Source organism: Camponotus vicinus, unplaced genomic scaffold, assembly GCF_025532165.1.
Source record: "Camponotus vicinus isolate PSW18456_S1 unplaced genomic scaffold, iyCamVici1.0 SCAF_2, whole genome shotgun sequence".
NCBI lineage: Eukaryota > Metazoa > Arthropoda > Insecta > Hymenoptera > Formicidae > Camponotus > Camponotus vicinus.
The window spans coordinates 959,195-983,842 of NW_028141956.1; the positions used below are offsets into that span (position 1 = coordinate 959,195).

At 29.1% G+C, this 24,648-nt stretch overlaps 6 protein-coding genes across 12 annotated transcripts; 2 read left to right on the forward strand and 4 right to left on the reverse strand.

Moving 5' to 3' along the window:
- Positions 1 to 577: 577 nt before the first annotated feature.
- On the forward strand, positions 578 to 1,471 carry LOC145967485 (uncharacterized). The gene is made up of 3 exons (XM_083092425.1): positions 578 to 737; positions 1,034 to 1,137; positions 1,214 to 1,471. The coding sequence occupies exons 1-3, from the start codon at positions 675 to 677 to the stop codon at positions 1,386 to 1,388; spliced, it is 342 nt and encodes a 113-aa protein (XP_082948551.1). The 5' UTR covers positions 578 to 674; the 3' UTR covers positions 1,389 to 1,471.
- Positions 952 to 3,391, reverse strand: LOC145967480 (uncharacterized). Its single transcript, XM_083092414.1, has 2 exons — positions 2,044 to 3,391; positions 952 to 1,932 (listed from the first exon to the last, which is right to left on the reverse strand). Exons 1-2 carry the CDS (start codon positions 3,064 to 3,066, stop codon positions 1,642 to 1,644), a joined length of 1,314 nt encoding a protein of 437 aa, XP_082948540.1. The 5' UTR covers positions 3,067 to 3,391; the 3' UTR covers positions 952 to 1,641.
- A 346-nt stretch (positions 3,392 to 3,737) lies between these two features.
- LOC145967479 (kinesin-like protein KIF23) lies at positions 3,738 to 8,892 on the forward strand. Its single transcript, XM_083092413.1, has 15 exons — positions 3,738 to 3,855; positions 3,997 to 4,563; positions 4,655 to 4,825; positions 4,921 to 5,119; positions 5,199 to 5,337; positions 5,409 to 5,608; positions 5,697 to 5,801; positions 5,858 to 5,943; positions 6,045 to 6,175; positions 6,287 to 6,390; positions 6,511 to 6,615; positions 6,689 to 6,835; positions 6,921 to 7,067; positions 7,161 to 7,397; positions 7,493 to 8,892. Exons 1-15 carry the CDS (start codon positions 3,845 to 3,847, stop codon positions 7,667 to 7,669), a joined length of 2,526 nt encoding a protein of 841 aa, XP_082948539.1. The 5' UTR covers positions 3,738 to 3,844; the 3' UTR covers positions 7,670 to 8,892.
- Positions 7,872 to 13,327, reverse strand: LOC145967477 (katanin-interacting protein-like). 5 transcript variants are annotated; one of them, XM_083092407.1, is made up of 14 exons: positions 12,348 to 13,327; positions 12,157 to 12,273; positions 11,563 to 12,074; positions 11,086 to 11,432; positions 10,864 to 11,001; positions 10,504 to 10,638; positions 10,268 to 10,421; positions 9,826 to 10,088; positions 9,388 to 9,574; positions 9,126 to 9,287; positions 8,719 to 8,876; positions 8,547 to 8,648; positions 8,360 to 8,469; positions 7,872 to 8,255 (listed from the first exon to the last, which is right to left on the reverse strand). In XM_083092407.1, the coding sequence occupies exons 1-14, from the start codon at positions 12,446 to 12,448 to the stop codon at positions 8,150 to 8,152; spliced, it is 2,592 nt and encodes an 863-aa protein (XP_082948533.1). In that variant the 5' UTR covers positions 12,449 to 13,327; the 3' UTR covers positions 7,872 to 8,149. The 5 variants fall into 5 exon arrangements, with proteins under 5 accessions (XP_082948533.1, XP_082948538.1, XP_082948536.1 ...); XM_083092412.1 differs by having other exon boundaries at positions 11,563 to 12,063; positions 12,157 to 12,265; positions 12,348 to 12,446; XM_083092410.1 differs by having other exon boundaries at positions 12,157 to 12,265; positions 12,348 to 12,446.
- Positions 13,328 to 13,367: 40 nt separating this feature from the next.
- On the reverse strand, positions 13,368 to 17,842 carry LOC145967483 (monocyte to macrophage differentiation factor 2). Of its 3 annotated transcripts, none has more exons than XM_083092423.1 (5): positions 17,294 to 17,841; positions 16,264 to 16,378; positions 15,456 to 15,701; positions 15,091 to 15,340; positions 13,368 to 14,935 (listed from the first exon to the last, which is right to left on the reverse strand). In XM_083092423.1, the coding sequence occupies exons 3-5, from the start codon at positions 15,689 to 15,691 to the stop codon at positions 14,678 to 14,680; spliced, it is 744 nt and encodes a 247-aa protein (XP_082948549.1). In that variant the 5' UTR covers positions 15,692 to 15,701; positions 16,264 to 16,378; positions 17,294 to 17,841; the 3' UTR covers positions 13,368 to 14,677. The 3 variants fall into 3 exon arrangements, with proteins under 3 accessions (XP_082948549.1, XP_082948547.1, XP_082948546.1); XM_083092421.1 differs by having other exon boundaries at positions 16,264 to 16,455; XM_083092420.1 differs by lacking the exon at positions 16,264 to 16,378 and having other exon boundaries at positions 13,369 to 14,935; positions 17,294 to 17,842.
- Positions 17,141 to 23,500, reverse strand: Klp3a (kinesin-like protein 3A). The gene is made up of 13 exons (XM_083092406.1): positions 23,349 to 23,500; positions 22,459 to 22,684; positions 21,944 to 22,379; positions 21,581 to 21,846; positions 21,071 to 21,511; positions 20,584 to 20,971; positions 20,135 to 20,501; positions 19,724 to 20,018; positions 19,524 to 19,651; positions 19,331 to 19,447; positions 19,037 to 19,225; positions 18,728 to 18,898; positions 17,141 to 18,550 (listed from the first exon to the last, which is right to left on the reverse strand). Exons 2-13 carry the CDS (start codon positions 22,682 to 22,684, stop codon positions 18,512 to 18,514), a joined length of 3,063 nt encoding a protein of 1,020 aa, XP_082948532.1. The 5' UTR covers positions 23,349 to 23,500; the 3' UTR covers positions 17,141 to 18,511.
- Between the last annotated feature and the right edge of the window lie 1,148 nt (positions 23,501 to 24,648).

Here is a 24,648-nt window from a genome sequence, read left to right on the forward strand (position 1 = left end):
AATTGATGTACAATTCCGTTTACTTTTTATCAATTTTTGACACTAGCTAATTTCTGATATATGATTTTATATAAACTATTATATAAATAAAAATAGTCCATCTTTTATTAATAGTATATGTAAAAAATATTAATAAAAGGTTAATTATATAATAATATATAAGACAATTAATATATAAGGTAAATTATACATATTAATATATTTATATACGTATTTTTTAGATACTAAAAAATAACATTCTATATATATAAAATAAATATATATATATAAAATAAAATGCCAACAAATTGCACTGATTCTTTTTACATTTTCGTTAAAATTGTACGTTTATATGCAAAGAAAAATCATGAATATCTTTATCGAGAAAACATAAATACTGTTATGTGATTGGCTACCGAATAGAGAATTTCTAAAGTTCCGGAAGTTTTTCCATTTGATAACCCAATCGTGTGTTTGTATGTTCTTGTTGGGAAGCATTCCATAAAAAATGTAATATATTGTATATTTGCATTAAATATTGATTTTTCTACATATATATACAAATTTTTATTTTGATGATAAAGGGAACTAGATTATTCACTATATAGGATTTTATGAAACTTATGGTGGATGCCTTGAGAATATGGCTTCTGTATATGTCAATCAATGTCAATGTGATTGTCTCGTGAGTCATAATGGAGTATCTGTCAAATAGTATATTTTTTGTATTCATTTGGATTTTCTCGGCCTTTTCACCGGTAAATTACACATTTCGCATCGTACTATTGATTTAATATTCTTGACATTTCTATTTTTTGTACGTTAAGCACATTTATAAAAATATTCTTGTGCATAGAGTAATGTTTACTATCTGTGTCTGTAAGAATTAACGTCACATATAATTTTATAATTTCAACACTATAATTTTTTATATCTAAAAATTTATATACATGTGTACTTATACCAACATCTAATACAAATTATAAAATTTGATTCATATATATAAAAATTGTACTAACAGTATTAACATTGTATTAATCTATTATATTTTCAGGCTACTGCACATTATTGTGAATGGGGACTGTGTGAATCATGGGAACAGTGTTGCGATGAAAATGTTTGTTGCAGCCCCAAAGATTACAGTATATGGATCACTGTGTAAATATAATGTATTCAATATAAAAAGAATGTTAGTTTAGATACAATTAAAACTAATTCAGTAATATCTCAACAGGATAATCATAGCTGGATTTGTAATTGGAATGGTGCTGGCTGGTACATGTCTTTCTTACAATCTCTGTCGTATCTATCTTTATCTGCAACAAAGATATTATGGTATTAATTCTGTGTCAGTGCCATCAGAATTTGAGTCTGATGCAAAATCAATAAAAATTACATTTCAAAAGTAAAATATGTAAATAATTTTTTATTGGACCATATTTATAATATACTATTTTAAATGTAAACACAATAAATTAAGTTTCTTGCATAATTTTTCTAATAACTTAGTTTTATTAAAATATATCAAGTTACAATTGTGCGTTGTTACTAGAAAATTGTTTTTATTATATCCTCTTTCAGTTACTTAGTACTTATTGTTCGTATTAGTAATTTCTAAAATTTTGCACATTGTCAAATAAAAATACACAGATGCATGCTATTTTATACATCATCCATATTATGTTTCCATTCAAGTATTTTATCACTTATTTTAAAAGCATTCCAATTTTCATCCATTTTCGGAGTTCGAGGTTTAATGTACACAGCCTCGCAAATTTCCTTTGTATTTTCAGGTACAAAAAAGTCGGAAAGTTTTGGTGTAATATCTTTTTGCCGTGGCTCTGGATCTTTACTTCGTGTAATAGTAGATGGCAACTGTTTCTCATCTATGCTTAAATCTACTAGATTTTTGTAAATTGCCTCGTCCAATGGAAAATCCAGTGCTGTAGAAATCTATTACAAAAAGATATCAGAATAAAATCATAGAATAAATCAAAGATTCAAATTTTGATGTATCTAGAGAAAAATATTAACAGGTTTCATTTTTTCTATAAAAAATCTTACCTTTCCACTTATAAAACTCTTTTGTGCAGATGTCAAATGATTGATATCTCTAACAATTTTCTGTTGTTTAAGTTCTTTCAATTTATTAAGTGTACATGCAATAGAATTATATCCTGGTTGTGCCAATTCTTTTGCAACATCTAATGCAACGTTATGTTTTTTATTTGCATCACTTGTTTTTATATCATTTTTCTTCTTATGAGAGATTCCTGGCCCTATAGAAGTTTTGATTTTAGGACCTGATACATTACGTAATATAGTCTTCTTAACTGGAGATATCTTATTTTTAGCTGCAATCTTGTAGCATGGCATAACATTTGGTGTAATAGATTTTGCATTACTTGTCCCTTTGAATGTTTGATTTTTTGTCTTTTTTAAAATGCTTGGTGCAGATAATGATTTTGTCATCTTTGGATTTTGAGAATCCATAGTACTTATTTTCTGTATATTATTTTTTGTAGGAAGTTTACACTTTCCAGTTTGTTTAACTGATTGTATACATTGAGAGCTTCCTCCTCTTGTCTTGCTCATATCTTTACAACTTTTTACAGATACAACTTTTTTCAACATTGTGTCTCTGTTTTCTTTTCCCTTTTGTCGAATACTTTCTCTATGATCTTTTAAAATATTCTGTGGACTTTTACCTGATGTCAACGTGTTGCAATTTTCTTTTATGTTCTGGATGTCATTTGCATTGCGTAAAATCTTTGAAGTATCAATTTTTGAGACATCTTTGTTAGATGTACATGTACTTTGAACATTTTCAGGTGTAATATCGCTGCAATGAGTCTCTATATTACGATCACGTTGTGGTATATCTTTGTCGCAAACAGTTGTACATTTTTTAGGGTCTACAATTCTAACAGGTTTCTTAAGAAACACGACACTTTTAATTTTTGGACCGTTCGCTGGCAAAACTGTCTTGTCTTTACATTCAACGTCCTTTTCCTTGTTTTGTACATTGTCAGAGAATTGGGAGAATCTAACTTTTGGCCTTGAAATTGCTCTAGTACCTTCCGACATAGCCAATAATTTTCACGAATGCAATTTCAACAATCTATATTACACGAGAAATTTCGATAAAAAAGAAAAACATGCCCCTCACACAACACTACGTTTCAAAGTCGTGCACAATCGTTATTAAAAGTGTCATGAAACAAGACTCGAACTGAGACATATAAATGTCAGATCATGACAGATTTAACTGTAAATTTCATTCACGTAGACTGGTTCCTTGAAAATAACATTTTTTTTGCGATGGTAACCTAAATACAACTCGAATCGCTTTTGCAATCCCGCGCAAAACATCAATGTAATTTAAATTTTATTCATAACGTGACTACGTTCAGAAAACACAACGACTGGACAATCGACCTTGGAATGACGAGTCTGATTGGTGGCTGAGCAAATGAAGCACCAATCACAAGCAACGCGATATTCCATGGAAAGACCAATCTCTACCTCCTTTATCGATTCCCTATATTTCCCATAATGTTCTACGAGAATTTTTCAACAAAAAATACCATGAACGAGATGTCATACGATTGGCTATCAAGTAGAAAAATTCTGGAGATTTTTAAATTCTCTATTCGATAACCAATTGCATGACATCGTATCCACCTTTTCTCGTTGAAAAATTCTCTATATCTCTAATATCGCTAATTGAAGATTGGTGGCACTGAATACCGAGCATCTGTACGCGAGTTTCAATTTGAAATGTGTAACGGAAAGTGATAAGAAAGAGGAGCAAGATTTCTGCACACGCTTGTGTTATTGCATTCTACAAGTAGCTTGTGTAAAAATGAAACCTGCGTAAGTAATTGTAAAATTTTATTATTATATTCAGGCATACGATAAACAACATTGACGATGAATATTTGTACATGTATTTTGTGAAATGTAAAAAAAGAAATATGTACGAGATAAATGTATCCTTCGCGAATCTTATTTCAGACGTCCGAAAACTCCAGCTCGTAAGCCAATTAATCGGCCGAAGGGATCGAATATGATATCTAAGGATCCCGTGCAAGTTTTCTGTCGTTTACGACCAATGCAATCTTCGACAGATGTGTCGTGCATGAGAATTACCTCCGAAACGACGCTAGTCGTGACGCCGCCAGAATCAGCAGTAAACTTTCGCACTATAACTAATAAAGAGATACAAACGACATTCAGTCATGTATTTACACCAGATGCAACACAAAAAGAGGTGTTTAAAACAGTTGCTCTACCTCTCGTTGAAAACCTCATTCATGGAAGAAATGGTCTGCTGTTTGCATACGGTGTTACTGGCAGTGGAAAGACATATACAATGACTGGGGAATCGCAAGATGCCGGTATCATGCCTCGCTGCCTGGATGTTATTTTCAATACTATTACAAATTACCAAACAAAAAAGTTTGTTTTTAAACCAGATAAATTGAATGGTTTTGATGTGCAAAGCGAGGCTGATGCTATGTTAGACAGGCAACATGAACTTCATACAGGTATATCGCAAAGAACAGGAAGACTTGGCAAATAGTAAGTTTTTGTACTTAACATATAGAAATAAACATAAATATAATTATGTTAGATAGGATTGTATAACAATGTATTGTGAAAAATTTGACAGTCGTAAGGTGGACAGCGATGGAGACAGTAATCCAACAGTAGCACATGAACGTAATGAATCACAAACTGTGATGATTGAACCAGACAATGGATATGCTATATTTGTAACATATGTTGAAATATATAATAACAGTGTATATGATCTGTTAGATGAAGACGATATTAGATCCAAGTAAGTGTATATCGCGTGTATATATTATTATAAAAGAGAATTGATGAAACAAGTTTGATATATATATTTAAAACAAATCTTTTTATTTAATATAGGACACTACAGAGTAAAATTGTCAGAGAAGATGGCAACAAAAATATGTATGTACATGCTGTCACTGAGATTGAGGTGAAAAGTGCAGAGGAAGCTTTTGAATTGTTTCAACGTGGACAACGGAAAAGACGTGTTGCACATACAGCACTGAATGCAGAATCAAGTAGATCCCATAGCGTTTTTACTATTCGACTTGTACAGGTATACTTGTTTTATGATTTTTCGTAATATCCGAGTTATCTTAATCTGCAAGTGCTTATAATATTTTCTTGTATTTTAGGCACCTTTAGATTGCGAAGGTGAACATGTAATGCAAGATAAACGAGTCGTGTGTATAAGTCAACTATCTTTAGTAGATTTAGCGGGTAGCGAACGCACGAATCGTACCAAAAATACTGGTCAACGTTTACGAGAAGCAGGTAAGACATTACGCGTTTGTGATATTTATGAAATTTATAAAAATTTATTTAAATCATAAATATACATTCAGGAAATATTAATAACTCGCTGATGACTCTGCGCTCGTGTCTGGAAATTTTAAGAGAAAATCAAAACCAAGGTACAAACAAGATGGTACCTTATCGGGATTCCAAGCTTACTCATTTATTCAAAAACTATTTTGATGGTGAAGGACAAGTTAGAATGATAGTCTGTGTAAATCCAAGAGCAGATGACTATGATGAAACAATTGTACGTAGTAGATGATAGATAGTAAATGATTAAACTTATTTATAAAAAAATATAATTACAATTTCTTTATATACAAATTTATATTTAGCAAGTCTTGAAGTTCGCGGAAATGACTCAAGAAGTACAAACTGTGCGATCAAATCCTATAAAATTGGATCTTGGTTTCACTCCTGGAAGAAGACAAGCAAATAAGGTAATATCAAAAATTAGTATTTATATCATTCAGAAATAACATAATTTTTTTTTTAGATATTCAAAGAAGCAAGGAGTAAATTAGAGAAAGAGGGACGACCAGAAGCTATTGATTTAGACATTGATTTAGGTTTAGTGTATAGGTATTGTAATTTAAATAGCTCTAATTTGAGGAAATTTCTTTTAATTTTATAAATTATTGTATAATTTTGAATGATTAATTATATATTAAATTATATTTTAGTTTGGGTGGACCATTTCCTCAATTGGAATCTGTTAATTCAAACAATGATCAAATAATACATTCTCTAATACAATTCCTGGAACAACGTATCGAAAAGCGTAATATACTTCGTTCAGATTTACAAAAGAAACGTGAGACATTTTCTTGTTCAGTTTTAATAAATTAAATTTAATAATATATTAAATTTAATATTGCAATCTAATGTTCAACATGTTCTAATAAAATATTTATTTTCTTTATAGAAGAGGATTTTAGAAAAAAAATAATAATAATGGAACAAGAAAACGTAAATTTGAAAATTGAAGTTGCTTCACTGAAAGCTGCAAATTCACAACAAAAGAGAAAGGTGTGTATGTATATTATATATATATATATATATATATATATATATATGTGTGTATATATATATTAAATAACATTATTGTGAATAAAAATAAAATATACTAATTATATTTTATATTTTTAGATATCTGCATTTGAAGGACATCTTTGTAAAACGGAAACACAAATTGATACGCTTCTGTGTAAATTAAACTCTGCTAACGAGACGATACGCAGTTTACAGCAAGAAGTAGGTATAATATATCTGTGTGTATCTTTAATAATCTTTATATAATTATTTAAAATAAAATCTTTATATACAGATAAGAGATAGAGACTTGGCATTGAATCAACGTTTAATAGACAAACAAAGAGTGAAGCAAAGATATAATACAAAAATGCAAGCTGAGACAGATAAAATGAATAGAGAATTAGAAATCAAATTGCGTCAACAACGTGAACACCTTCAAGTAATTTCAACCATATATTTAACATTTTTTTTTTACTTTAGAAAATTTTACAATATTTAATGTATTTTTCTTCATGATTATTTAGAATCAAATGAAAGAAAAAGAAGACAAATTGCGATTGGTGAAACGAATTTTAGTTGATGACGATTCTGTAATCCCATCAAAAGAACAAGTACCAGAATCAACAGCAAAAGTAATTAGTCCAGAAAGAGAAGGCAGGATATCACGAAAGGTTATTTCTTATTTCTTCTTTTTAAATATCTTTTAATAAAATCAAGTTGTAAAATATAAGTTAAGAAAAATTTAAAAAAATTTTTTTATACAGGATAGAATACCCATTTCAAATCCAAGATACAGACGATCGCAAAGCGCTGATCGATGGATCGATCATAGACCTCAGCCTCTTGTGCCACTCGGGACTGTATTGCAACCGTTGATGCAAAGAAAACGAAGTGTAACGCGACTTGCTTCCCCGAAGGAGATTACAGATGGTGCATCTAGATATTGTCTTGTCTCACAAGAGCATGATACAGACGGAGAACTCGAAACAAAATTATTTAAGGTTGAAACGACGAAATTTTCTTCTATAAAAAAAATTATAATGCATTTTTAATATTTGGAAATTCTGTAATTTTTTTTTTTCAATTTATCAAATAGGGCGACATACTACCAACAAGCGGTGGTGGAGCACAGATAATATTTAATGACATGGAATGCTTAAAACAATCATCTCCAAAAGCAAGAAAACGTACTGGACCTCCAGAAGAAAGTGTAGACCAAACAGATATGATCACACAGATGGAAACAAAAAGACCACGGGTCTTATCTTCATAATTAAATATATGAAAATATATGAAATATACTTATTCATATGTACAACAGAGAACAAATTCAAATATTATAATTATTGTAATTTGTATAAAAAAATTGAGGTAGCTAAATATGTGTGATATATTTATAATGTATACATATTCTTATAACATTCTTATGATATTCTTAAGATTCAATCAATAACATATATAATTTTTATTAGAATTTTTATTAATTTTTATGTTCTTACAAGTTCTAAAGCAAGAATTTATAAATAATATCCATATTTATTGCTACAGAATTGCACAACAATATGTGGATATTATTATATATGTACATGCTACTTTGTAATTATTAATTATTCAAACAAAATATTTCATTATAAAAATGAAAACGTCTTTTAATATAGATATAAAAATACACAAACAGTTTAAATATATTTTGTAAATATTGTACTAATGTGCATGTATGTATACAAATATATATATATGTATAGCATTATGATTATTTAAATTGTAAAGATGTATGTGGACGAAGAGAAGGGTCTGGTAACGAGTTAGCACCTAAAGTATTCCTTTGTAAATTTAAAAGACGATTTTCTTGTTCCGAACTGTAATAACAACGTGTAATTATGATCTAGCTTCCATTTTTTCTTTTTTTTTAAATTTTCTTGTTTTTCTTCTGATGACTTATTGCTGACATAACATGACTTACCAGTTCACCAGGTTCTCATTGTTACTATTTTCTTTCACAAATGTTACCAGTCCATATGAATTATATTTATCTAAAGTTCCATTGTAAACTAACAGATCGTCTACCAATATCTAAACATAATAAATATTTTTGCATAAATGGCAAATTAGAGAATCATTATAAACATATTGCAATTTATTTTTCTTACTGCAAATTCTTTAACTCTCCTTTGCGGCGTTTTTCCATAATTCCATATTTTAATCGTTGATACCATAACAGGGTGGTAAAATATTAGATACACACGATTTGTCTGAAAAATATATAAAATATTTAAAAAATTAAATAGCGAATCTTGTAAAATATGATGTATTTTTGCTCACTTGTCCAGGAAGTATAGGTGCTAACCAAGCGTGACGTCCGTCCTTAGTATTATTTATTCCGTCGATAAGTTTATCTGGTGTACGAATGTCATTATCTATGCCCTCTATTATATTAACACTTTCAGGAAATGCGGCTATATCTATTAAGGAAAAACCAACTAAAATTAAGAATAAATATTGATGAAAATTATGTACATATTTAAAAGATACATAAAAACACATATGTCTGATAAAATTAAGAGAATACAAATAATTTATAAATGTAAATTGAAGAAAAAGTACACACACACACACACATATATATATATATATATATATATATATATATATATAAAATTTTTTCTTCAGAGAATTTTATATAAAAATCACAATTAAGTTGCAAGTATGAATTATTATATATAACATACTATCTGCAGTTAACTTGATTTCATTTCCATAATTATCATATATTTGTATTCCATTCAGACCAACATAGTAAGAGTCTCCCCATGTGGAGAAGATTATTATTTGATAAACGAATCCTTGCGGCATTGACGCAGCTTCATAGTTTGAATCTAAAGATGTAGGTTCTAAAATAAAAAATATATATATTTATTTATGTATATTATAATATACACACGCGCGTATGTGTGTGAGTGTGTGCGTGTGCAGTTTATATGTAAATGATACCTTCGGACGATTTAACTAAATCAACAGGCTGATCCGAAAGGTGTACTTGGGCAGATGGATTATTAACGAAATTAATTTCTTGAACAAAGTCATAATGACAAGATCCCGGGGCGCGTCTTAACAAGAAGCCTTCGAGATTTTCATCGGGTAGTTGTTTACCGTCCAGTTTAACTAATAATCGTTTTACCTAAGCAAATAAGATTAATTCCTTAAAATCGATTGTTACAATAAAAAATTTTCATGTCTGATAATATACATGTTATTGAATATATATATTATAAAAATTTTTTATTACACATATACAGGGTGTCCCATTTTAATCAATCACCCCGAATAGCTTTTTTATTTTTGATTGTAGAAAAAAATGTTTTAAAAATAAAAAAGTTATTCGGGGTGATTGATTAAAATGGGGCACTCTATATGTATCGGATATCTTACTCCACAATAAGATAATTCCAGAGATGCGTTATAATTCCAAATCCGCATTCCTGTTAAATACACATCTGTTTTAAAAGTAATAGTTATTGTAATCCTTTTATTCGTTGTTACATCTGCTAACCACATATGATCCATTTCAGTTGTAACATTATGTCCATCAATCAGATTCGTTAAATGCGTATTTTCTACATTGCAATATAAATTAGCGTCCGCTAATGGAACTATTGTATTTTGATCTCCGATTAATTCTATACCAGTAAGACCTATAAATTGAACAATAATTTCAACATCTTTAGCTATAGAAAAACTTGATTATATCCTCTTCAAGATTATTTAATTTTTGTCTTGAAATATTTTTGATATCAAACAACTTCGAAAATATTTAAAGTTTTATTTAAAGCATTATTTAAAGTGAAATATCCTGTATAATACGTTTACTGACCAACCAGATGTTGTAAACCCCAATTAGAAATAATAATTAATTGAACTTCTTTACAACACAGAGCGGTAGAAGGTGTATCGTAAATTTTGCTATTGGTGTACAAATTGGAAAAATTCTCGACAGAATCATTACTTTTCTGTCTTGCTGAAGTAATCTAAAACAAATTGTTACATTATACACATACACTTATCTCCGAATGTATATATTATGTGTATACCATTAAGTCTCTTTCTTACGTCATTGATTGTTGCTGTTATCGGGCGAATTGTTTCTTTCTCCTCGCAATCCGTCCCATTACTGAATTCTATGAATGTATTATCATGTTTTGATATCAGTTCCAGAATATTTTCATCCGTCGTAAATAATATAGTCTACATCACAGTCCCAATTATTTTTGTGTATTATATATAAAATTAATTTAAAAACACACATAACTCTATATTATATATAATAAGAGAAAAAGTATACAAAAAGTAAGCATATATTGCAATTAATTTAATAGATTGTTATACATTGCACATGTAATAATTAATAATATTAAGAAAGTTGAAATTATATTTTTTATATAATTTAAAATCATCAATAGAATTTCTTACATCACCAAAGGAATCAAGGCTACCCATATCATCCCCGGATGCTTTAGCAATTTCTCCATCAAAAATAGTAATGTCATTCAGTTTAATTATAACATCTTTGGCTCCCCTAAAGGAATGTATTCTAGATTTATTATAGTTCTGAAAAAAAAGCAACATTAAAAATCAAACCTATTTTTTTATATACACATCTACATTTATTATGATTATTGTAAAGAATCTCACCCATATTCTGATCATTGCTATAGTAATCGTGAATTCAAATATGACATGAATATAATGATGGTCACCATTTGAATAAGGCGTTAACCATAAATTTGCATCATCTCTCGTTCGATTAATACCATTAATTAAGTTATTTACAGTGTGAAGATTACGATTATTATTCAACGATTGATTAATGCTCGTATTTGCATAGATTTCTTTTATTTTAGCCGGTTCTCCGGTACTTGAAAAAATTTCGATGCCATTAAGCCCTATGTAATATTTGTCGCCCCAGGTAGAAAGAATATCGATAACTAACGAGTTTCCAGATGGTAATTCGGGAATAATAAAATTTCTGTAAATCTTATCTAAAATAAAAATAATTTAAATTAAGTTGTATCATCAAAACACAACAGATGTAGGTGAAAGAGACAGATTTAATATTTCATGCATCCTCTTAAAAAAAGATTTATATAAGATTTCAAGATAAATATGGACCTGTTTCTACATCTGTTTCTATATCATTGTTTGACGCATGATCTATATTTTTGATGAAATCGTTTTTAAGTAAACTAGAAGATTGAGAAATTTCTTGGCTAGATAATAATTTTGGCTCTTCTCCATTCTGTATGCTAAAGATGGAACTGTTAGAATAATAAGTATCGTCCAACAAATGTAATCGTGTATTTGTGGGATCTTGAACATTCGTAGAATATTTCAAGTTAGATTCCTTAGCATAAATCCTCACATTGTTATTATAATTTTCATCAGACGCTAAATAATTGCCGTGCATTTCTAGGTGCTTTTTTTCTAAATATGCATCTAATCCGCGAAAATCGTCTTTCGTACGATGTTTCGCATTTACAACTGCAGAACAAGCGCGCATTCTTTTTCTCTCAACTTCTTCGTTTTTTGGTGTATTTGGCAGTGATTTGCTCGCAGACGTTTGTAATTTAATATTATCATCAACATCGTAAAGATCACTTAAATATGCGCCGGCTTGTGTATTTCTATAAATATTCGAAACAAAGTATCACTTTTTTTTATTATATATATTTTAAAAACAGTACAAGATATATACATATATCTTACATATCATCAGCTTCCTTTTTGAGAAATGAATTTTTAAAATGATATTGATTATCAGTCAAAAATGCCTCCATTTGTAGTAATTTGGCATCGTTATCTACATTCATTTTTCCTACATTGCTGATAATATTAATAAAATATAATTTATTCTTAAAAGAAAAAGATTTTACATATATGAATAATGTTATACGTACTCAGTCATTTCCAGTAACCACGATGGCATTTCAAGTGTACTAGCAGGCAAAGAATCGGGTAAAATTGTTTTCTCGGTTTTATCATACGTAACATTATCCATATTTTATTTTCTTATTTTATCACTGATGATGTGCCGCTGCAACGCGATTCAAATAAAAATCAAACTTTATTATGACAATGGCACAACAAATTGGATCGCTCGCGTAAGCTTTATTGCTTCATTGAAAACTTGTCAGAATTGCAATTTTTTTTTCACGTTGCGAAAAAAAGCACGAGCGCGTAATAATTTTCATGATTGCGTTGTTGTATGATGATCCTAAAGTGTTTAACCAGTTTTTAACGATAATGACCAATCTCGGAAATATCCATTGTCGGCCGTTCTTTTCTCGTTTTGTTTGCTACCATTACCATGGAAACTCCTTGAGGGAGGTGTTGACGTGTCTGCACGCAATTTTTAAGCTATTAATGACTAATGAGAGACTGTTATCGTTTCTGCACATATCAGTTTTGCAGAATGAGAAACAATTTTTGTCGCCAATATATAATTCTTTATTGTTCAATGTTAAAGAAGTACACTCATACCAAGAAAGCATATAACAGCAATGCTAAATGTTACTCTATATATTTCCACAATACTTTGGTCCGCTGCACAAATTACAAGGACAAAAAATAGAGTGTGCACAAATTACAAGGACAAAAAATAGAGTGTGAATAAACTCATAACTGATCACTTTGTACTTTGTTTCTTATAATACCATGATACACATATGTATATCGCATGTCCTATTATAATTAATGTCCTTATTACATTCTTAACAATGCTTTACAGTGTCAATACTGTACATGCGTGTTACATATATTACATATATATATATATATATATATATATATATATATATATGCTGTTATATATACATACATATAAGAATATGTAATATATACTGTATAAATAAGTAAAATTACAGTATTATGTAAAGTATATAATATATATATATATATATATATATATATATATATATATATATATATGCTGTTATATATACATACATATAAGAATATGTAATATATACTGTATAAATAAGTAAAATTACAGTATTATGTAAAGTATATAATTAGAGATGCTTGAACGTAGTGTAAATAAATTATTTATAATATAAACATTTTATATGTCCACACAATTGTTATACATTTGTTATAACAATTGTTACAATTATTATAAATATAATTATTAATATATTACAAACAAATAATAAAAGCTCAAATTTTAATATAAATAATATAAACATTTTTATACTAATATCATAATAATATCAATATATAATAATACAATTAAGGCCATTGTTACACAACATACTATATTTTTCATGTAAAACATTTGATAATTGTAATTATCTATAAATCTATATTCCTTTAGTATTCTTTATAGCTACACACCAAAATACTTGCAAAATTACTGTAATTTAATATTTTGTCTTTTTTACATAAAAATTGTACCATACAGTAACAATATAAATACAGTTATATTGTATCTGTATATTATATCTATATACGATTGGAAACCTATTAGAGATAGATACGAACGTGATTTTAATTTTGGCACAATACATCTGTAAACAAAGATGATTGACACTTTTGGTAGAAAGCAAAAAGATTGCATATTCAGTCAAGTTAGTTTCCATTCACGGCTAAGTTAATACTTAGTGTCTATATTTTCTAGACTCTAATGTAAAGATTCTTATAAAACTCAGTGTAAAACAAAATAGCACATTTGTCCCAAAAATAATACCTATACTATTTTTAATATATAGTACAGGTTTAGTAAATCTTTTTTCTATACAATAATTTGGCATTCATAAATGGTTTCAAGACTAGCATACTAAATCATATGAAAGACACAATATTCACTGTATTCGAACTTATAATGCAATTAATATAGTAACTGAGTTGTGTTTGATATCTTTGCTAATAATTTCTTTTTTGTTTTAAGACACCCATAATACATGTGGCCGTCAGGTACTTAACTTTTTTTAATTCGCTCTATATTTTTTCTTTTTTAAATATAAATATATTAATATATAATATTTTACGCATTGCACGATTTTTGCTTATTAACATTTGGAAAAATCGTAAAGAGTCGACTGTCTAATACAGATATAAGAATCATGATTATAAAATCAATTTATCTTTATCAAAAACCTTTCCAAATGAATAAAAATGAAACACATCTTTTTCTATCAGAATATATACAGGGTTTACCCCTAAAATTGTTAAAACTTTTTTAGAATCTTTAGCATCTGGAAGAAATATTGTAAAAAATAGTACACAATTTCTACAATTCTACTTGAGATTTTAACATTTTGGATAACGGCTTGGACATTTCCCAAATGTTTCCAGGAACATTTGTCAAATCTGTCTCAGGAAATACATGGCTCAAGATCGCGTAGTAATGAAATCCAGCCGCTGCGGCTACGAAAAGATGCCAAATTGCGTGTGCACAAGGTATACGACCATCTGATTTGAAAAATACTAAGCCAAGTACGTACATCAGTCCGCCCAGTTTTAATTCCGTAATATTGTAATAATTATACTGTAAAAATAATATTAGACTTATAACTTATTTATTAAATAACATATTATTAAATCGAATTATTTAAAATCGCGTTTGCCTGAGCAAAAGATATTTCCCGTTTACGTTTCCTCAAACGAAATTCAACCTAAAAGTAATTCAAACATTTTACTTACAACGTTAAGGATTGCAACACTAGGTCCAATACCCATGACTATATAGAAAATAGTTTCCAGCATCTTGTATTTCTCGTGGAAGATTTGCTGATAAAGGATGCCCATTATAGCCATGATCCAGACAACATACCGCATCGAAAATAAGTCATTGTCTGAGAAATACTCTATATTTAACCACGGAAAATAACTAGCTGCTATAAAAATGTATATCATAGCACGATCACAACGATGTAACGCATCCTTCAATTGTCTGAAATATTATGGGTGATAAATATATTTTGTTTACTGTTACTATTTTTCATGTATAATAATTAAAGAATTAGAAGCTAGTAAAAAAAAGAAAAAACATAATGAAGTAATCATACCTATTTTGATTGCAGTAATGTACACTATGGAAAAAGGTCGACACTGCAAAGACAAGAATCAAAGAAGTGCCGTATACGCACGCGGACACAAGTTGGGCCCACCTCATCGAACGTCGTATAAGCTCGATACTACCAATCACTGATGGCACAACCCATATTCCATGAGTTGCAACATTTGCAACATGTTCTATAGGAGTAGGAATATACGCCTCATTCGTACATGCTCTTGGATTCATCCATTTTATCCTGCAAATATATTCACGTGTATTATTTTTTCGACCTTTAATTCTTTTCTCGACTGTGGATTGTATCTTATAAAGCTGACTATTGACAAATTATTAAAAGATTAATGATGATATAATGGAACTTTATTCGTAAACATTATACAATAACATTATATAATCATTTAACAAAATATAACATTATAACATTAAAATTAATAACATCCTGCACAAAAAAAATTCTCTATATTTTATCGACCAAAATGCAATAGACCGTTATATAAGAAAAAATGGAACATAAGAACTTATATAAGATGAAAGAAGATTACTGGATTATGACCAAAGTTTAGCTAAATTCATGTAAAGCAGATAATGAAATTAAAAAAGATTTTCTACTATGTAGTTATAATATGCAGATTATACAATGCTAATGTAGCAATATAAAGGTCAAATAGTTGTGCAATATACATTCCCAGTTAGCATAAAGCTTATTTTAAATTCTACATTAAAAGATCATATCATACCAAGCACATATATTCATGAAAAACATTACATTACACTCAAGTCATTAAATCAATAAATTATACCTGTCTGCTACTTTGAAGAAGAAAACTACTTCAAAGCAGTAATCCAATGTATTTTTCTTTGCATGTCCATGCTGGTAAGACGATCCAGAGTTTGTTGCTCATGGATACTCATCTTCTACAAGCGGTGCTGGTGTGTTCCATTAAAGATTTCAAATCCAATGCATGCATGCATGACTTTTGATCTCTTTTAAGCTTAATAAAGAAAATATTGCAAAGTTGAAGATTTCAAATTCAATGCATATATGCATGCATGCATGACTTTTAATCTCTTTTAAGCTTAAGAAGGAGCACATTCCAAAGTTAAAGGACTAAATGCGATATAAAATTGTCTGATAAATAATACATATGTAACGCAGGCTTTTCTTTTTAACATTATAAAATATAATAAATAATATAAATATATCATGATTATTTTATGCTTTTATATTTGTACAAAAGAATTCAATTTTCAATTACATATAACAAGACATGCATATTTATATTCATCACTAATTAATCCATACATTGCAAGCAAGAAAACTATATAACTTGACTAATGATATATTACATTCATACAGCTACAATTAACAATAATAATTGTATATTGTTAACACATTTAATTTTTTTTATAAATGAAAAGCAGAATATTAAAATTAGCTGTTAGGTAACATATTATCAATACGTGCATAAACATAAATTATTTTGTACATAATAAATTGATACATGCCAAACGTCAAGAATAGTTCCAGAAATGCAAATAACTATAATAAGAGGAGAGATAGAATAATAATTAATGGAGTTAAGTCTGAAATAACGAACCAAGCTAATAAGCGATGATTTTTCTTTACGATTTAAAACGGATTTCCAAAATATCCACACACACACATACACACACTCATATTACATTTATTTTTTATTTTTAAAATAAATAAACGTAAGCTTAGGATTTGACATTTCAAGATTGGATAGCTACTATACTTTCAAAAAAAATTATTAGCTCAATTATAAAATTATATCATATGTATATAAAATCGCTGGATTCGCGCCTTACTCTCTGATTCGTTGTAACTGTAGGAAGTTTTTAAGAGGGGCCGTGACGAATTGATGAAGGCAGGTACCGTCCATGATGTTAGATCGACGTTGGACGAGAAATTTGAGCAAAGAGCAGAGAGAATTACTATTCGATGCCCTGACAGGTACTCAAATCTCCTGGGTAATGGAGCTAATGGCGGCGGGCAAGATGCGTTGTCTTCCATCGCATACTGATCGACTCGTAATGATTTATTACGTTTGACATCGAAAAACGTATATTTCTCGTATATAAGTAGTCGCGAGCACTTTTTCACAATATTTGTTTCTTCTTTTTTTGTGAGACACCAGACTCGTTTCGTCGTGCTTAGCTGCTCTGAAGAAGCCGCCAAACACGACTGAAACGCGTCGACCTCGCGAAAGCGCAACCAGAGCTTGACTGCCACCTTAAATGCACACTCTCCCTCTCCGCGTGATTGCTTGTTATGCACCAAATTAATCGTCCCGCCGTCGCTGTCAGTCCAGTCAAGTGATGGTCAAAGTCTAATTCTAAACCCATTTATATATATCACGATCAGTACATCTTCGAAGCGAGATTTTAATCGCGCTTGCGCAATTTTACCCTCGTATATGTCATATGTCAAAGAGCTATCAGAGCCACTGCTGTCAATTTCATTTACTACACCATTTTTTTCCGCGACTCTGCCGATATGTCGATAACGATGTTATATGTCGGAAATCACTGAGAATTTTGGTTAAAAAGCGAAAACAAATTGATAACAAGAGCTTTCGCTTTATTATCACACGTAATCAACGTTCGTATCGCCTATTATTGTTTGAATTAATTATTTTTGTCCGAGTCTGGCAAGTTCATATATACATTTACACTAAATTATCGAATAGCAAAATATTAATACACAGTTACCATTTATAATTGATCAATTATCACAATATAAAATGAGTTATATATCAGATCTTTAGACAATTACATTTATCTGAAGCATTGTCATTTAATATAAAAGAATAAAAACTAAGATAAATCAACAAACAGGCATCGAAATAAAATAAGAAAAAACTGTGATGAAAAATGAAATGAAAGTGTCTATGACATGAGAAATTATATACAATATTTGATAAATTGAGCACGTGACACTCTTCATAAGTTGTACTTCTCATGATTAGAAAAATAAATAATTTCTTTTGTTTTCTAATCGCTTGTTGATTCGTTTGATTTATTGATTCACTTTTCCATGACATCCAAAAACAATTCAGTGCGCAACTGAAAAAAAAATATAATAAACACATTTATAAATATAATTTATATATATAATTAGAAATATAATTAACACATTTATATATATATATATATATATATATATATATATATATATATATATATATATGTATATACACACATTAGCTAACATTAATATATAGTATGTACAGAACAACTTACGTTTTCTTTATCTTTATTCTGACACTGCTCTGGATTACAGTTACAATTGTTGCAAGTAACACTGTTCTTACGGCACGTACATACCCGCGTGGAACACTTTGTTTTACATGCACATTTTATCTCAGATTCTATTTTAAAAGTCAATTGTTGAACTGACAGCTTGGATCCATTCTAAACAAATAAAATACATACCATTTAAAGATCTAATTATCTTCCATATAATTACATAATCTTTATATCTTGACAACAGAAAGAGCTTTTAAAATATCATATTTATAATAGTAATTATAATTAAAAATTTTGTTTTACCTCTAACTTTCGTATGCGATTATAAAGCGGTGTGCTCCTCCAATCTGGATCCTTGCTAACATCGTCTTCTATTGTTAAACTATCTTCTAAGTCAATAATATTATGAGTGATGTCCATTTTAGATGGCTTTTCTTTTTTGGGCCACGATCTCTTATTTTGTTCATTATTAAAATTATTTTCAGTCAGAGCCTAAAACACATATTAACAATAAAACTGACAATAAAAATAATCTTATCTCTTAATAGAATACAAAACATATTGTTCTCGACATTATTTAATTTTTTATTTAATCACCTTTTTTATTTCAACATCACTGAAAGATGTATTAGATGTATCTTGTGAAGATGTTTTACTCTCTTCTTCCTGTTTCTTATATTCTTCTAATCGCGTTTCCAGATTCTGATACTTTTCCTGAAAGAATTAGTTATTTTAGCGATTAAAATGTATAACTTATATAAAATTATATAATAATGTAATATATACCTACTTTTAATTCATTATACTTATAACAATGTTGCTTTCTGTCTTGTGTGATTATATTAAATAATGTTTTAAATGCCACCTTGGCATCTGCTGTTGTATGTATCATATTCCACCTAGTATTTGCTCTACTTTCTAAAAAAAATTTATGAAATTGAAGATCGCGCATTCTACCTAATTAAATAATCTCAGATATCTTATATATACCTTGATCTGATTCGAGAATTTTTTGTTGCAGATCTGCAATTTGCGCATTACGCAGCTCTATGAATTCGGTGACAGTTGCAAGTTCTTCTTCATTTGAATCGCCATTTTTTTTTAATTGCTCCAATTGATGCACCAAGGAAGCTCTATCTTGCATCAATCTCTCAAGAGAGCAGTCGGCTTCTATGGTGGCCATTAAGATTTCGAATTCTTGAGCTACCCATGTTTTTACTTCATTTTTGCTGTTGGCCTTACTTTCTTGTCGCTGCATCGCCTTCTTCTGCATTTCCAATGCACCCTGTATATATGTATAAATTGCTTGGATATTAATATTTGCAATAGAAAATAATTGAAAAATGTTAAAAGGTATCTAAATAAGATAAATTCCTTAACAATTATCATAGAAAAAAATACCTTTAATCTTTTATTGACTGCAAAAGCTTCCTCCATTTTTCTCTTGAAGACATTCTCCTGTTTATTATGTTGCATTTTCATGCGCACCATTTCACAAGCACGCTTACGATCTTGAGCTTTCAATCTATTAATTTCTTTTTCCTTAGATTGCTTCCACTTTGTAAAATTATTTGCATCAATGCGCATTTGCCTGATAAGCTTGACTCGAGTCTCTTTCAACGATTGTATCTCACTGGAAAGAGTTTTGATCCTGTGATCCTGTTTTTCTTTTATTTTGATTATCTTGTTTTGTTCCATGCATTTACGCGTTAATTCCGCTATTTTTTTCTCTAATTCTTGCACTTTTTTACGACGTGTTTCAGCTAATCTGTGTAAAAAGCATCCAGAATATTTAATTAGTAAAGTTTTAAAATAAAATATAACTAATTAATTATTTTTTAATTACTTACTTGGAACTGACATTATGTGCATGTGCCGCCTGTAAATGTTCCTCTTTTTCCGCATGCAACCGTTTAATTTCTTGCTCCATTTCTATAACATTTCTACGGCTCTCTGCAGTTTGCTGTGTAGCATTTTTTAAGAGTTCAGACACAAGACTTTCTTTAAGCGCTAATTCCTTATTGATATTTTGTACTTCGTTATTTCGTTCCGCTTGTCGTAATGTGTGTTCTTCCTCTTTTTTGTCAAAATAATCTAAACTGTCTTCAATATTATTTAATTCATCTACGTGTTCTGTACGTTCTGTATCTTCTTCCATGTGCATTACACAATTTTTAGAATTAGATATTTCATAATTTATAAGTTCCTCAGATGCCTTTTTTTCATCATTTTGAATATCTGATGAATAAAATAAAGATTAAAGATTATAAAAATTTATATGTGAAAAAAATTTTTTAAAAACGGTTTGTACAATATTTATATAAAAAAAATACTTACCTAACATTTTTTCATATATTGCTTTTAATGTATTATATCTTTCATTGCTGATTTCAGGACAAGCATTAAGATCTTCTAACACTTGATTAAATTCGTCCAATAATATCGCCATGGCGGATCTGATCTTTTCCCGAGCTTGTTCAACCATTTCCGCTCGTTCATGCATAACAGCAATTTCTCCTAAATTCAAATTCAATTTCTCTGTCATATCTCTAAACTTTTGTTGTAATATGCCATATTTCTCTTCAAGTTCTTCATGTTGTTTAGGACACGTTATGCCAAGTTCCTGATTTATAAGAGCCAGTCGCAATTCTTGAACCAATTTATTCAATCGATTTATCTCGGCTATCTTAGAATCTTGATTTACGATCGGCTTATTCTTTATTTTACGTGCACGATCCGCATATCTCAATGTACTAAGGGTTTCATCCAAGTTATAATCTACAAATAGATTTATTATATAATAAGAAGTATGTGTTAAAATGAGATGTAGTATATGTGAATACTTACCAGCAGGACTAACACAAGCAACCATAAGAGTCATGGAATTACCACCTAAGGAATCTTGTAATAATCTTGTAAGTTTACTGTCTCTATATCCAATATATGTTCCAGGAGCACCATCACCGAGTTGCGAAATTACATTGCCTAGAGCTAACAAGCCCTTGTTTATATTCACACCTTCCTTAAATCGTTCTCCAGTGGCCTGAGTCTTTTTACTACGTTCTGAACCCGCTAAATCTACTAGATGAAATTTGGCTACTGTTGCTGAATTTCTATGAAAGAAAAAGAGGAATTTTTATTTTCACAACTTTAATAATACAGAATAACAAAAAAATGCAACAGAAGAATCACAAGCAGGGAATTACTTACGGATCATTTTTCTTTTGTTGATGTATACATATTGTAAATATCGCATGGCTACGACTACTATGCGCATTCATAGCAGTCGCGCCAGTTACACGACCCATAGCACCCTGGGTCAAACATTCCAATGTCTCTTGAGCATTAGTAACTTCTCTTTCAGTTATGCCAAAGATTTTTATACTTTTCCCATCTTCTCTGATATCTACAATAGACTGGCTTCTTTGCTTATCAGATAAAAGATCATACAATTGTTCTTGATATAATTCCATGAATGATGCAGCAACTTTAAAACTCCAGTCTTCCTTCGATTTAATTCTTTCAAATATATCATCAATAACTCTTGGTATTATACCCTTTTCTCCCATTCCGACATAATTGGTGCCCATAGAATGAGTTTTTCCACTTCCAGTTTGTCCATATGCCAATATTGTAACATTATAGCCTGATAATGAAAAATTAATTTTCAATATAATAGAATCACAACATATATCATCAAATAAGGAATATAGAGAAATATTTACCTTGAAATGTATTATCTATCAATTTTTTTACAGCTGTATTATAGAAATCCTCCTGTCCAATATCAGGAGGAAAAACATAATTATATGTAAATGCCTTGTCGGTATTACATATCCGGACTTGTGGTTCTCCAGGAACAACATTCAAGCACATTTGACATCCCTTCTCAATCTCACTTTCTACTAATGGACGGATGCGCAGAGCAACACAAACAGTATCATCAGACATCTAAAAATATATGCATTCAGTTCATCAAGAGTTCAAACAGCAATATGGAAGCATTTAATTTTTATCATTATTGGATATTATATTTGTGTTCATTCTCTGTTTTGTCAAAATAATTTAAGTAAGTTTTGTATATAAACAATTATAAATAGTATTTATATTTTATCAATTAACACTAAATAATCGTAGGCAGTTTTAGATTACTTTGATAAGAAGAAGAATTATCTGTTATTAAAGTAATCCAATTTAAATATATCTCGCTATTTAATAATTTATTTACATTTACATACCAGTGCACAATTTCTAATGTCTCTAATGTGACAAGAATATATTTGCAGATCTATATTTGCACATTTTATCATAAAATACAACATATTGATAAAAAACCAAAAAAAAGAAAGATATAAGAATTTTTTTCATATTGTAGAAAAATACTTATTAAATATTTCTAGAAGCATAAGAAATATGTTTCAGTTAAAAAAAGAAAATGAAGACTTTATTTTAGTTTTTTTTTATATGTATTTTTTAAGGTAGAAGAAAATATTCATGAAACTATTAAAATCTCAAGACTCCAAAAGAGTGACTATCATATCACATCGATTGCTTAGAAGCAACGTGTCAAAACGCCTATTTTTTATAATATCGCTAGAAAACTATTTGTACTTACTTTTCATACAACTTTTCTCAAAAGTTTACAACTTAGAACATATTCTGAAAAAAGCCTAGCGCAAAGACACACGCAAGAATCCTCTACTATTGGGAATAACTGTTCCTGAAGAAAGACGTTAAATTTCAACCGATTTGAAATTTATCCAGCAGTGAAGGGGGATGGTAACTAAGGAAACAATCACTCGTGACCAACTCTAAGAAGAATGAAGAACGAAAGTCTCTAGGAGAATTGTGTCAATTTAGTGATTTTGATTAACCAATCAGAGCAAAAAGATCTTTGCCGTTATTATCCTGATTGGTCACTTCGAATCGACGAATCGGAACGAAGAAATCTTTTCTTCTTTGGGTCTAATTGGTCAATCAAACAATTAGAAGATCTTCAACAAATGGAGTTGTATCTCTAGTAGCATATTTAAATTCGTGTATTTTCGAACTGAAGATTATTTTTGAAACGATTCAGGATAAGAATTTATTTTATTATGAAAAAATCGACTTTGGGAATTTTCACTCAATGTGAAGAAAATAATAGAGATATTTCCAACGATAATTATGAGGTATTATAACGAAATTTTTAGTCGAAAAATATGGAATATTTTTTAGATGCAGGCCTTCGACAAATTTTATTCCTTTAATGTTATAAAATATATTTATGTATCTATCATTCAACTTATAATTTTCAGTAATACTAGCAGTATGTTCAGTGTATTGTTTCGTTAACGAAATATAATATTTTTATTACATCTTTTGTTATATCACAGGGATGTGCGCATATAATAATTGAATTAATCGCACATGAATACATGTTTTTTACTTGTAGCCGAATACATTTATGGATCTTATATTTTCGTAATATTTATTGTTATTTACACTGTTCAAATTGCATTTTATATATATTTATAAAATAAATGGAACTTCTCGAGACGAATAAATAACATAATAATGATTAATAATATGTTTAATGTATAACGTATCAATAATAATTAATCCTTGCACATTTATTTGACAAGAAATTAATTTTTGAAAATTTACAATAACATATATTGTGAACAATATTTATACAGATTTAAATATTTATTATGTAAATATACAATAATGCAAGAAAAGAGACGACAATGTAATGAATATACTATAGATACATTTTCGATATATATTTATCGAGAAGCTTTGTGTAATGAATATGTAATAATATTACATGTGTATGAGTATATACATATAAATAAATAAATATATATATATATATACATATATATATTCTATTAATCTAGAACCCAGTGAGAAAGCTAATATCAATTCGATGT